This window comes from Drosophila guanche, unplaced genomic scaffold (assembly GCF_900245975.1).
Source record: "Drosophila guanche unplaced genomic scaffold, DGUA_6, whole genome shotgun sequence".
Classification (NCBI taxonomy): Eukaryota; Metazoa; Arthropoda; class Insecta; order Diptera; family Drosophilidae; genus Drosophila; species Drosophila guanche.
The window spans coordinates 29,792-44,458 of record NW_022995796.1 but is presented as its reverse complement, the minus strand read 5'-3'; the positions used below and the strand labels follow the sequence as shown (position 1 = coordinate 44,458).

Below are 14,667 nucleotides of genomic sequence, written 5' to 3'. Positions count from 1 at the left end.
CACCCGTTTCGGAGGCAGGCACGCGCCGTTTAAGAGCCCGCGGTCTGGCGCGGTAGTGACCTGCGACCAGCCCAGCGGAGCCTCCAACGGTGGGCGACCACACTTACCGTCTTGCACTTTGGGAGGGGGAAAGGGTTACATTTACACTGTTCCACACGAGCACATTGTTTAGTTTTGTTTCTTTATTCTGGTATCTTTATTTCATATTTTTTTTTCCTTGTTTTTTCCCTGTCTTACCGCCGTATGTACTTAAATTTCCTATGTCCCTACCTACGTCGCACCAAACTAAGTCGTAATAGAAAAAGGGTGAGGCCCACAGCCTCGCTTACCCGATCCTCTCGAGCCTAGCGGTCCTTTTGTCTCCTCGCCTGGCGCTCGGTGTCTTGAGCCTCTCGTGGGCAACGTTGGGGTTATGGCGCACTTTTTACCCTTTTCACTTTTGTCGCCGCAGCGATCTCGACTGGTCCTCCCGGTGTTCGAAACATTTCTCCCCGAGGCGAGCTCTGCGTGGCAATCGCGAGCCCTTAGCTGCGGTCCCTTGTCCGGGCTGCGCTGCCCACGCCCGTGGCTCTCGGGCTGCTGCCGGCGCCCTTGATCTCTCGCTCTGCTGCTCTGCTGCTGGCTCTCGGCGTTGATCTCTGGCTCTGCTTCTGCCGCTCTGCTGCTTTCTCTCGTCGTCGTTCTCGTTTCGTTCTGCTGCTCTGCTGCTGGCCGCTCTCGGGCTGCTGGCTCACTTCGTAGTTCTCTTTGGCTCTGCTGCTGTTGGTTCGCGTCGCCGTTCTCTTTGCTCTGCTCTGCTATTGGCTACTGTGGGCCGCGAAGTTAAATTATGACTTCAAAATTTCACCTTATAATATAACTTAGAAACTAATAATGGAAAATTATAAACTTAATAATAAAGACTTCATGATACCTCTCCTAAATATATAAAACAAGTAACTTTCTTAGTGAAAACTTAACCCTATGTATATAACAAAGATTTCATAATTTCCCCTTTATAATAGAACTTATATATCTACCAATTATAACTACTTACATACTACAAAATTGTGCGTCGTCACACCCACACCCCCCCCCCCCCCCCCCCCCCCCCCCCCCCCCCCCCCCCTTTCTTCCCGGGTGATATCTGATGGCGACGCCGCCGGACGGGGTGATCGTGATCTTGAACGTGCTTTCCGGCCACTCCAGGGTGAAGCGTCGCCTCCAGGTCCCCTGTTGTTGGCTTGTTCGGACCATTTCAACGAGGCTCCGGGGGATGAGTCGGCGTGGGGTATTCGTCCGCCATTCGGCAGGTGCCTCAACCCACTTTTCCTCCTCCTGCAGCAGCTCCGCTGTCAGGGCTTTGACATCAACTTCTGGTCCGAGAAGAGCTTGGAGGTCGCTGCTGCCGAACGACAAGTCCAGCTCGTCGGTGTCTTGGGCTGGCGATAGCCCGAGCGAAGCGAATGAAGCAGTCGGTGTTGCTGCTGTTCGCGAGGTCGACACCCCTAACTCGTCACTGATGACGGCCACCCGGGCGACTCTCTCCACCTCTTCGTCCTCTGGTTGCAGCCACGAATCTGGTTCCGGGTAGAGGTATCGGTACATGGCGCTGTCTGTGCTCGGGAAAAGCTCCGTGCTGATGTCGTCGAACTGCGACCTTCTTCGGGCGGGTTCGGCCTCGTTTCCCTCGTCGTCGAACCCCTCGAACCGGCGTTGATACTGAGGAACCCAGCCCCAGTTGTTTTGCCGTTCGTCTGCCCACTGTCGCCACGGCTCCTCGATCTCCTCGTCGGCCATGGTCGTACTAAGTGCTGTGGGANCACTTCGTCGTTCTCTTTGGCTCTGCTGCTGTTGGTTCGCGTCGCCGTTCTCTTTGCTCTGCTCTGCTGTTGGCTACTGTGGGCCGCGAACTTAAATTATGACTTCAAAATTTCACCTTATAATATAACTTAGAAACTAATAATGGAAAATTATAAACTTAATAATAAAGACTTCATGATACCTCTCCTAAATATATAAAACAAGTAACTTTCTTAGTGAAAACTTAACCCTATATATATAACAACGACTTCATAATTTCCCCTTTATAATAGAACTTATATATCTACCAATTATAACTACTTACATCCTACAAAATTGTGCGTCGTCACACCCCCCACCTCCTTTCTTCCCGGGTGATATCTGATGGCGACGCCGCCGGACGGGGTGATCGTGATCTTGAACGTGCTTTCCGGCCACTCCAGGGTGAAGCGTCGCCTCCAGGTCCCCTGTTGTTGGCTTGTTCGGACCATTTCAACGAGGCTCCGGGGGATGAGTCGGCGTGGGGTATTCGTCCGCCATTCGGCAGGTGCCTCAACCCACTTTTCCTCCTCCTGCAGCAGCTCCGCTGTCAGGGCTTTGACATCAACTTCTGGTCCGAGAAGAGCTTGGAGGTCGCTGCTGCCGAACGACAAGTCCAGCTCGTCGGTGTCTTGGGCTGGCGATAGCCCGAGCGAAGCGAATGAAGCAGTCGGTGTTGCTGCTGTTCGCGAGGTCGACACCCCTAACTCGTCACTGACGACGGCCACCCGGGCGACTCTCTCCACCGCTTCGTCCTCTGGTTGCAGCCACGAATCCGGTTCCGGGTAGAGGTATCGGTATATGTCGCTCTCTGTGCTCGGGAAAAGCTCTGTGCTGATGTCGTCGAACTGCGACCTTCCTCGGGCGGGTTCGGCCTCGTTTCCCTCGTCCTCGAACCCCTCGAACCGGCGTTGATACTGAGGAACCCAGCCCCAGTTGTTTTGCCGTTCGTCTGCCCACTGTCGCCACGGCTCCTCGATCTCCTCGTCGGCCATGGTAGTACTAAGTGCTGTGGGATATAAACGAGGTTATATCCCTGGGCCTATGGGCAGACTATGCTCTACAGGACAATAGTCTGGTGCGAAATTTTAAACTTGAAAATATCCTAACGAAATATTACTACCGATGTTATACAATGTCTTATACTAATCCGCCTTGTGGGCGGCCCCAAATTTACTTGCTGGTCCTGGCTGGTCGTCTGTTGTGCGGTCGAGCGGGTGCTCGCCGTCTTCGCTGTCCTGCTGTTCCTCGTCGTCGTGTTGCTGGAAGGCCTTTAGGTCGGCTACCCCGGCGGTGCGCCGTTGTCCAGTCTCCGTGTGACGAACTCTGGCTATGTTGGGTGAATCGAATTTGGTTACCTTATACGGCCCCTCGTACCGTGGGGCTAACTTGGCGGCGAACCCGTCGTTGGCTTTCGATAGCACGTGTTGCTTCACTAGCACCAAGCTGCCAATGGTTGGTTTCCAATCGCGTCCTCGTAGGTTGTAGTGGCGGCCCTGTTCCGCCGATGCTCGCTGTGCGTTGTCCCTTGCCGCCTGGAAAACCTCGTACAGCTGTTTCGCCCTGGTTTCGGGATCGGCAGCGACTATTCCGGATCCTGGCGTGACTTCCTCGTACAATGCTCCTGGTAGTCTCGGCTCTCGTCCTTGGACCAGGAACGCCGGACTGAATCCTGTTGTGTCGGACACGCTGCTATTGATTGCCAATGTAATCTCCGGTAGCAGGGTGTCCCATGTACTATGCGGTCCCTCGATGTACTGTGCGATCATGGTCTTGATGGTCCGGTTAGCTCTCTCCGTCGGGTTTTGCTGTGGATTGTACGGCGCAGTATACTCCAGTGTCATACCTGCCCGCTTACAAAACGCTTTAAAGGAACGACTGGTAAATTGAGTCCCGTTGTCGCAGATGAACTTCCGGGGTATCCCAAATCGGCTGAGGATCCGGTCGCGAAAAGCTTTCTCCAGGTATGTTGCCGTGGCACGGCGCAGAGGTATCAACTCCACCCATTTGGAAAACATATCTAAGAAGACTAGTAACACTGTGTTACCTTGTTTGGATCTCGGCAGTGGTCCAACGAAGTCGGCGCAAATGCCGGTGCCCATGTCACGACATGAGTTTATTGATGGCTTATTAGACCTGTCCCTGTCTCAAGTCAACCATGTAAAAAACTCCTTGGGTCGATTGCTTGATCTGTGCTTTGTCTCGGATCCGACCGTAGCGTTGTTAACACGAGCACTCCCGCTCACTATACCTGAAGACTGCTATCATCCTACTTTCGAAGTGTCGATAGATATTGGACCTACTGTATCGGATCGTGCGGGTAGGCTATCTGAACGCGTCCGCTGCTTTCGTAAAGCCGAGTTTACGAAGCTCAATAACTTAATTCGAAATTTTGATTGGTCCGCTCTGTACTTGTGCAGTGACGTCATTGAAGGCACAAACATTTTTTATAATGTACTTGACACAATTTTTGACACGTGTGTCCCACTTTCATGTCCGACTAGATCTGCGAAACCTCCTTGGTTCACCAAAGAGTTATCCAGTCTAAAAAATCTAAAATCAAGGCTATTTAAAAAAGCTCAAGAAGTTGGTTCTCCCTCTTCTCTTTCTAATTACTTAATAGCTCGGTCAAACTTCACTGTTCTTAATGCTCAATGCTATAGGAACTACCTCCTTCGATGCAGGATACGTTTTTCAAAGGACCCTAAACAGTTTTACTGCTTCGTAAACAGTAAGCGTAGAACGTCGGCACATCCATCCTCGCTATCATTTTTGAATATGTCGGCAAACAATGATCAGGCAATCGCCGATCTTTTTGCAAAATTTTTTCAAACCACATATTCCCAGGAAAGCTACCCAGGTCATATGTATCCATATAGTTTACCAAGGTCGAATGGCATTTTCTGCCCTTTGTTAAATGAAGGCTCCTTACTTCATGAACTTCAATTAGTTAAGCCGGTATTCTCACCGGGCCCTGACGGAGTTCCCGGCTGTGTACTCAGGTACTGTGCCGAGTCTCTCTGCGGACCTTTGCTTAAACTATTCACTCTATCTATCCATTCTTCTAGCTTTCCCCCCATCTGGAAGGAATCCTTTATAATTCCTCTCCATAAGAAAGGTAGCAAGTCTGACGCTAAAAACTATAGAGGTATATCTAAGTTATCCGCTATTCCTAAAATGTTAGAGAAACTTTTAACTCCGCACTTGCAGCATCTCTGCAAATCACTTATATCTCCAGCTCAGCACGGATTTATACGGCGACGATCAACAACCACTAATCTTTTAGAGTTCACCTCCTTTGTAATTAAAGGCCAATTATTCCAAAGTAACTTGCAGACGGATGTTATTTACACTGACTTCAGTAAGGCATTCGATTCCGTAAACCATTCTCTTCTTGCACAAAAGCTCAACCTTCTAGGGTTTCCGCCCAATCTGTTGAGATGGATTTCTAGCTACCTGTGTTCTAGGTCTCAAAGGGTCCTTTTCAAAAACTCCGTATCTTTACCTGTTATGGTTACTTCTGGAGTACCACAGGGTAGCCATTTAGGCCCCTTACTTTTCACACTCTTTATTAATGACCTGCCTTCTGTATTAACAAATTCTCGAGTACTTATGTATGCGGATGATGTTAAACTCTGTGTCCAGTATAAGGACATTTCATTTCACTCTCGTTTGCAATCTGATCTCAATAGCTTTCAGTCATGGTGCTGTGCAAATATGTTACAACTTAATGCCTCGAAGTGCAGTGTTATGACTTTTTGTCGCTCCAGCCCCTTCCTGGCTCCTTACACCCTCTGCGGTAGTTCTCTTGAGAGAATTACATTGGTTGATGATCTAGGTGTTAAACTAGACCCAAAGTTAAAGTTTTCTGAACACATTTCTACCATGGTAAATAAAGCCATGGGTGTGGTTGAGTTTATAATGAAGTGGTCAAAGGGATTTGTGGAGCCCTATATAACGAAGACTGTCTATTTATCGCTTGTTCGTCGGATTTTAGAATACGCATCATCTGTACGGTGCCAGCATTACNCAACCACTAATCTTTTAGAGTTCACCTCCTTTGTAATTAAAGGCTTCCAAAGTAACTTGCAGACGGATGTTATTTACACTGACTTCAGTAAGGCATTCGATTCCGTAAACCATTCTCTTCTTGCACAAAAGCTCAACCTTCTAGGGTTTCCGCCCAATCTGTTGAGATGGATTTCTAGCTACCTGTGTTCTAGGTCTCAAAGGGTCCTTTTCAAAAACTCCGTATCTTTACCTGTTATGGTTACTTCTGGAGTACCACAGGGTAGCCATTTAGGCCCCTTACTTTTCACACTCTTTATTAATGACCTGCCTTCTGTATTAACAAATTCTCGAGTACTTATGTATGCGGATGATGTTAAACTCTGTGTCCAGTATAAGGACATTTCATTTCACTCTCGTTTGCAATCTGATCTCAATAGCTTTCAGTCATGGTGCTGTGCAAATATGTTACAACTTAATGCCTCGAAGTGCAATGTTATGACTTTTTGTCGCTCCAGCCCCTTCCTGGCTCCTTACACCCTCTGCGGTAGTTCTCTTGAGAGAATTACATTGGTTGATGATCTAGGTGTTAAACTAGACCCAAAGTTAAAGTTTTCTGAACACATCTCTACCATGGTAAATAAAGCCATGGGTGTGCTTGGGTTTATAAAGAGGTGGTCAAAGGAATTTGAGGACCCCTATATAACGAAGACTCTCTATATCTCGCTTGTTCGTCCGATTTTAGAATACGGCTCATGTGTATGGTGCCCTCAGTACAACATACATCAGGACCGTATTGAATCAGTACAGAAAAACTTTTTATTATTTGCCCTACGGGGCCTCAACTGGGATGCAACTGTGAGACTGCCATCCTACCGTAGTAGACTTCTCTTAATAAATCTTCCATCCTTAGTTAGTCGTAGAAAAATGCTTGGTGTAATTTTTATGCACAACTTGATCAAGGGGGATGTAGACAGCCCTGACTTGCTGAGCCGCATAAACTTTACGATTCCCATTAGACCCACTAGAAACTTTATTCCTTTGTTCCTTCCACTATGTAGATCGAATTATGCCTCACACGAACCCTTTAGGGTTTTATGCTCGGATTATAATTCCCTCTACCACATTATATCCTCAACTAACTCCCTTCCTCTTCTTAAATCTCTTATACTAGCCTACCTCTCCCGTAGTTAGTTTCATTTTAGTTTTGTCTTGTTTTTGATTTTGGTAATTTCTGCTTGCTTAGCTTAGTCTAGTTATGATTAGATCTAATTTTCCTCGAATATTAGCCTAACATCTATCTTTCCTGCATGCTCGCGACCGGTTCGGTTAATCGCGCCGCGCGTCATGCGGCAGCGCCCCTCGGTCGGATGGGCGGGAGGAGGGCTGCGTTCTGCTAGGTTCCGCGCGTAACAGGCTTTGGCTTGGTGTCGCATGGGCCACTTGATGGTGCAGTCATTGCATATCAACGTCCAGAAAATGGTAGCGAAAGGCTCGCTTGCCTGTCGTATTAGCATCTTCCCTGCTGGCTTGGCTTGTTGCGTCTTGAACTTTTGGCACACAGCAAATTTCCTTACGTAGCGAGCGACGTCTCTGAAGATTCGTTGGTTGGTTGGTCGTGGCATTCTTGCAGCACACGCTGCCGTTGTTCCTTGCCTACACACAGCTTCCATGGTATGAAATCTTCCTCCAGGGGCCGTTGTCCTACGTTCCTGTACAGTTGTCCGTTCTCCAGGGTATAATCGGGGTACTTCTCTGGTCGCTCCAGTGTCTCCTGTGTGCGTCGTCGTATCCATGCGCATGTGTTCTGTTCCTCGATGATTGTCTGTATGGCCTCGAATGGCTGTCGTGACAAGGCGTCTGCGACAACGTTCTGTCGTCCTTTTCGGTAGTGAATGTCGAACTGGAACTGTTGGAGTTCCAGGGCCCATCGTGCAATTCGTCCTGTGGGATTTTCGATCGTGTTGAGCCACTTGAGGGCCAAGTGGTCCGTCACGACGTCGAACCTGTATCCTTCCAAATAGCAACGCAGCTTCCTGACGGCCCAGACGATTGCTAAGCATTCCATCTCGGTGGCGGAGTAATTCTCCTCGGCCCTCGATAGTCTCCGGCTCACATATGCAATGACCCTCTCGCCGTCGGCACTCGGCTGGGTTAGTACTCCTCCTAGTCCGTAGTCGCTGGCGTCAGTCTGTAAAGAGAACTTACTGGTAAAATCCGGACACGCGAGAACTGGCGCCTCGGTCAGTAGTTCCTTGAGTTGTGCGAACGCTTGCTGTTGTGGTATTTCCCACGTCCATTTCTTGTCTTTCCGAAGTAGCTGTGACATCGGTTGTACAACGGCTGCAAAGTTTGGGACAAATCGCCTGTACCAGGAGGCGAGACCCAAGCATCGGCGTAGTTCTTGTACACTGGTTGGAGCTGCGAGCTTTTGGACAGCGGCGATCTTCTCGGGATCGGTGTGAATTCCTTCCTTGCTAACGACGTGCCCCAGGTACACCAACCTGCGCTGGAAGAAGAGGCACTTCTTCCGGTTAAGCCTGAGGTTCGCTTGCCGTAAGCGCCTCAACACTTCTCTGAGATTCCTGACGTGTTCCTCCAATATGGTTCCAATGATGATGATGTCATCGAGATATGCGAACGCGTGGGGTTCCATATCTGCCCCGATGACGCTGTCGAGTGCCCTCTGGAATGTTGCGGGTGCCGAGTGGAGTCCAAATGGCATAACACGCCATTGGAAAAGACCTCGGCCTGGTAATGTGAACGCGGTGCATTCACGGCTTGCCTTGGCCATGGGTATCTGCCAATACCCGCTTTTCAAGTCCAATGTGCTAATATACTTAGCGTTCCGCAATCTCTCCAAGATTGAATTTATCCTCGGCAGGGGGTATGCGTCCGGTACCGATCGTGCATTGAGTTGCCGAAAGTCCACAGACATGCGGGTTTCTCCAGTCTTCTTGCCCACCAACACAATAGGGGCACTGTGTGGGCTTTTGGACGGCTCGATGCATCCGTCCCGTAGTAACTCGTCTACTTGCGCGTGAATTATCCCTTGCATGGCTGGATTCCGTGGATTCGCTGTTTGATCGGGCGATCGTCGCGCATCAATATCACGTGCTCGGCGATGTTGGACACGCCGGTCATGCCGTCGAATTTCGCCAATTCTTCCTCCAGGAATTCCTGTACCCATGATGCTAGCGGTTCTGTTGAGCTAGGTCCTCGTTCTCACTGCTAAGGTTGCTTTTCCTTGTCGTCGATGTTGACCCGCCGGTCACCTCGCGGTTGCAGGTGCCGGGATCATCTTGCTTCCTTGTCCTCCCTAGTCGTGTGACGACCGCCTCGCGGATGCAGGCGTCGTCCTTGCTTGTCCTCGTCGTCGATGATGACCCGCCGGCCACCTCGCGGTTCCAGGTGCCGGGATCATCTTGATTCCTTGTCCTCTATGGTAGGTTGACGACCGCCTCGCGGATGCAGGCGTCGTCCTGGTTTGTCCTCGCTGGTCGGTGACACTCCGTGGTTACGTGGTTGGCTCTGCTCAAGGGCATGAGCAACCCTCCTACCTGCAACTTGGCATCTATGGCGGCAAAGAAATCCAATGCGAGTAGCACGTCGTCGAGAGCCGATGGCAGGACCAGCATCAGGAGGCTAGCCCGTGATTGTGCGAGTCGTACCTCTACTTGAATTGCCCGCGTTAGTTCCATCCTTGTCCCATTTGCCAAAGCTATTGTTGTTCGCACTGTTCGTCTGTTAGCCGGGGTCTCGATGAGTCGTGCCTTCTGCTCGCTGAGGAAACTCCGCGTGGCCCCCGTGTCCAGCGTCGCTATCATCACCTCAGCCTCGATGCTTGCCTCGGCGGCAAGCCTGCCATCTCGCGGACGTATGACACCCGCTAGTCCCAGGACTCGCTCGTTGGCCCTCTCATCTGTCCTGGGTTTGATGAGGGGCGGTGGGCGTTTCCCGTCTCCTTGGCCTGGCAGCAGTCGATGGTCCTCACTCCTCGGCGGCCACAGTTCCAGCAGAGTAGTGTCCGAGTTCCACGGCATTCCCTGGCAAAGTGTCCCAGCACTCCGCCGTTCCGGCACGCATTACGTGTGTCCACCGGTTGCTCGCTGCTGGAATTGTCTATCGTTCCTGGATCCTTTCCCTCTTTAGGCACCGCTGCTGCGTTCGAAGTCGTCCACTGTGATCCGGGTTTGTGGCTCGTTGCGCCGGTTCCCCGCTTTAACATCGCTGCTGATCCTGTCCTGGTTCTGGCTTGACGTTGATGCTCGCGTTCCCGGGTGATCTCAAAGTTGATCACCAGTTGTGTTAACTGTTTGAATGTGCGGAAGTCCATGCGTCTCACGTACAACTGGTATTCATTCTGGACGTTGATATGCAATGACTGCACCATCAAGTGGCCCATGCGACACCAAGCCAAAGCCTGTTACGCGCGGAACCTAGCAGAACGCAGCCCTCCTCCCGCCCAACCGACCGAGGGGCGCTGCCGCATGACGCGCGGCGCGATTAACCGAATCGGTCGCGAGCATGCAGGAAAGATAGATGTTAGGCTAATATTCGAGGAAAATTAGATCTAATCATAACTAGACTAAGCTAAGCAAGCAGAAATTACCAAAATCAGAGACAAGACAAAACTAAAATGAAACTAACTACGGGAGAGGTAGGCTAGTATAAGAGATTTAAGAAGAGGAAGGGAGTTAGTTGAGGATATAATGTGGTAGAGGGAATTATAATCCGAGCATAAAACCCTAAAGGGTTCGTGTGAGGCATAATTCGATCTACATAGTGGAAGGAACAAAGGAATAAAGTTTCTAGTGGGTCTAATGGGAATCGTAAAGTTTATGCGGCTCAGCAAGTCAGGGCTGTCTATATCNGTCCTTTGAAAAACGTATCCTGCATCGAAGGAGGTAGTTCCTATAGCATTGAGCATTAAGAACAGTGAAGTTTGACCGAGCTATTAAGTAATTAGAAAGAGAAGAGGGAGAACCAACTTCTTGAGCTTTTTTAAATAGTCTTGATTTTAGATTTTTTAGACTGGATAACTCTTTGGTGAACCAAGGAGGTTTCGCAGATCTAGTCGGACATGAAAGTGGGACACACGTGTCAAAAATTGTGTCAAGTACATTATAAAAAATGTTTGTGCCTTCAATGACGTCACTGCACAAGTACAGAGCGGACCAATCAAAATTTCGAATTAAGTTATTGAGCTTCGTAAACTCGGCTTTACGAAAGCAGTGGACGCGTTCAGATAGCCTACCCGCACGATCCGATACAGTAGGTCCAATATCTATCGACACTTCGAAAGTAGGATGATAGCAGTCTTCAGGTATAGTGAGCGGGAGTGCTCGTGTTAACAACGCTACGGTCGGATCCGAGACAAAGCACAGATCAAGCAATCGACCCAAGGAGTTTTTTACATGGTTGACTTGAGACAGGGACAGGTCTAATAAGCCATCAATAAACTCATGTCGTGACATGGGCACAAGGTTGTTTGACTCGTTAACCGAAGACCAGACAGTACCTGGCAGGTTGAAATCCCCAAGAACTATTAAATGGTCTTTATCTGATAGCGAGGAAGAAACAGTTTTTAAGGCAGACAAATGCTGCTCGTATATTAGTACATCCGAAGACGGTGGAATATACGAGCAAGTGACATAAATAGACTGGCCGGGAAGAATCAGTCTAACACAGAGGAATTCCAGGTCTTGTGAGACCTGGACTATGAAAAGTTCCGACGTAAAGTTAGAGTTTACTGCAATCAGAACCCCTCCTCCACGTCGAGACGAACGATCATTCCTATAAATTGTGTACCGATCTGCCAAAACTTCGGAACTAAGAATGTCCGGCTTTAACCAGGTTTCGGTAAAAACAATAACATGGGATGAAAATGTGAAACTATCCATAAAAAGAGTGCTCAGCTTACTACGTAAGCCGCGAGCATTTTGATAGGCTACAAAGAGGGATGTTAGTTTTTTGACTGCAAGGAATTGCAGTGGGAAGAGGGGAATGGAGCAGAGGAGGAAGGACCACTGGCCTCACTACTAGGAAGAGTTATGGGGGGCCTATTTTTCTTCTTAGCCTTAAACTCTTTCACAACCAGGTGCTCTGGCCAAAATTTGGAAGAGCAAATGGTCCCGAAATGAGTTGGAGACACGCTAATCTTGAAAGAGGATATCTCCCTGGCATATGAGAAATTAAACTTCTCCACCTTTAAGCCAACGGCTTTTATTTTGCTTTGTATAAAAGCAGTTACATCATTAGATGTGAGGTCAGGGGCAAGCCGAGAGACAAAAACTTGCCGCTTTGGTGGGACTCCCACCAGAGGTTTTGGCACCACAGATCTGGTACCTGTGACGGCAATATCCGGTGGTCCGGGACGTTTATTAACTGGTGGGATCGAAATAGATGGGATGGGCTTTGGAACGGACTCGACAGACACGGACGCTACAGTACTAACTGGCTGCATGTTCTCCGAGATGATCGATTCGGAAGCCGAAACTTGATCACCAGCAGTTGTCGTTGCCCTTGGAGTAGCGAACGAAATTAGCTGCTGCACTATCGGAGTGGACGGAGACAGTTGATCAGCAGCGAGCGGTCGAGGGACAGGCACTTGCAGATCACGAGGAGTGACTTTTTTGCGCCTAGGAGACTCATTCAGCACTTTAAAACTGCTGAATTGAGATTCCATGGCTAGAAGCCGATCGTACTGCTTTTTAAAGCCCACGGTCAGCTCCTTAAAGCCCTTTCGCGTCTGCCTCATAAACGTGACCATGTCATTCTCGATAGACCGACATGCCTCGCAACTGTAATGCAGACCATTACGCTTCGAAATTGCGTCACCCACGAGGCCTGAGAACCCAATACATTTTGCGTGCACTACGTTATCGCAGAGCCAGCAAGGGATGATCGGCTGGTCGTGGGTGATCTGCTTTTTGCAAGCCTTAGCGGAGCACACAACCAAGTATTCCATTATTTTATTATTTATTTTNATGAAAATGTGAAACTATCCATAAAAAGAGTGCTCAGCTTACTACGTAAGCCGCGAGCATTTTGATAGGCTACAAAGAGGGATGTTAGTTTTTTGACTGCAAGGAATTGCAGTGGGAAGAGGGGAATGGAGCAGAGGAGGAAGGACCACTGGCCTCACTACTAGGAAGAGTTATGGGGGGCCTATTTTTCTTCTTAGCCTTAAACTCTTTCACAACCAGGTGCTCTGGCCAAAATTTGGAAGAGCAAATGGTCCCGAAATGAGTTGGAGACACGCTAATCTTGAAAGAGGATATCTCCCTGGCATATGAGAAATTAAACTTCTCCACCTTTAAGCCAACGGCTTTTATTTTGCTTTGTATAAAAGCAGTTACATCATTAGATGTGAGGTCAGGGGCAAGCCGAGAGACAAAAACTTGCCGCTTTGGTGGGACTCCCACCAGAGGTTTTGGCACCACAGATCTGGTACCTGTGACGGCAATATCCGGTGGTCCGGGACGTTTATTAACTGGTGGGATCGAAATAGATGGGATGGGCTTTGGAACGGACTCGACAGACACGGACGCTACAGTACTAACTGGCTGCATGTTCTCCGAGATGATCGATTCGGAAGCCGAAACTTGATCACCAGCAGTTGTCGTTGCCCTTGGAGTAGCGAACGAAATTAGCTGCTGCACTATCGGAGTGGACGGAGACAGTTGATCAGCAGCGAGCGGTCGAGGGACAGGCACTTGCAGATCACGAGGAGTGACTTTTTTGCGCCTAGGAGACTCATTCAGCACTTTAAAACTGCTGAATTGAGATTCCATGGCTAGAAGCCGATCGTACTGCTTTTTAAAGCCCACGGTCAGCTCCTTAAAGCCCTTTCGCGTCTGCCTCATAAACGTGACCATGTCATTCTCGATAGACCGACATGCCTCGCAACTGTAATGCAGACCATTACGCTTCGAAATTGCGTCACCCACGAGGCCTGAGAACCCAATACATTTTGCGTGCACTACGTTATCGCAGAGCCAGCAAGGGATGATCGGCTGGTCGTGGGTGATCTGCTTTTTGCAAGCCTTAGCGGAGCACACAACCAAGTATTCCATTATTTTATTATTTATTTTGAATATATAAATAAATAAAATAAATAAAATAAATAAAAATTATTTTCACAAAACAAATAGCAATGGGACCAGTGTGCCGACCAATTGCTTAAAGAAAAGTTTAAAGCGGGATCGAAAACAGATGAGCGCAGAGAGGAGAGAAGAACAAGCGCAGCGGCAGCTAAAACAGTGAGCGCACGCCACTGCACAGAAAGTATTGAGAGCGAGAGAGGGAGAACAGTTACTCGAGCTATAGAGTGAAAGACAGAAGCGCAACTACAAGAGAGAGCGGTTAATAGTGAGGGCGTACTTACAACAAGAAAAAGCACAAACACACAACTAACCGACGCACAAATTAATACGATTTTAATTTTAAACAAAGTAATAGGCATGCACTCGCGTATTAAGATAGTTAAGAAAAGCGGCAAGCTATTCAATAATTATAGAAGAATTATTTCGAAATAAAACCCGGTGTTTATTCAAAATATAAAGGAAAATACGGAGCGCAAAACAAAAACACGTCTGGTCACTACAAAAGAGAACGAACGAAAACGTGAGAACGAACGAAAACGTACATTCGGGCAGCAGATTTTCGTACACCCGCTCGAGTTCCTGAGTTTCCGAGTAACCAGCGCGGTTCATCATTAGGCGAATGTCCCCTAGATACTGCTTGTATCCCTCGTTTTCCCTCTGGTATCGCATCCTGATCTCGTCCTCCAGTCTCTGAAAGTACCGCGGGGGTAGGAAGAAATCCAACAACTCC

The 14,667-nt window shown here is 48.8% G+C and overlaps 1 protein-coding gene across 1 annotated transcript; it reads right to left on the bottom strand.

Moving 5' to 3' along the window:
• Window positions 1–1,306: 1,306 nt before the first annotated feature.
• Window positions 1,307–9,059, bottom strand: LOC117591564 (the record flags this gene model as incomplete). The annotated part of the gene is given in 5 exon segments (XM_034284876.1): window positions 1,307–1,875; window positions 2,142–2,830; window positions 2,999–3,899; window positions 7,448–8,904; window positions 8,907–9,059. Coding segments are annotated over 5 exon segments (3,683 nt in total), but the record flags the coding sequence as incomplete, so codon positions are not given.
• Window positions 9,060–14,667: the final 5,608 nt, after the last annotated feature.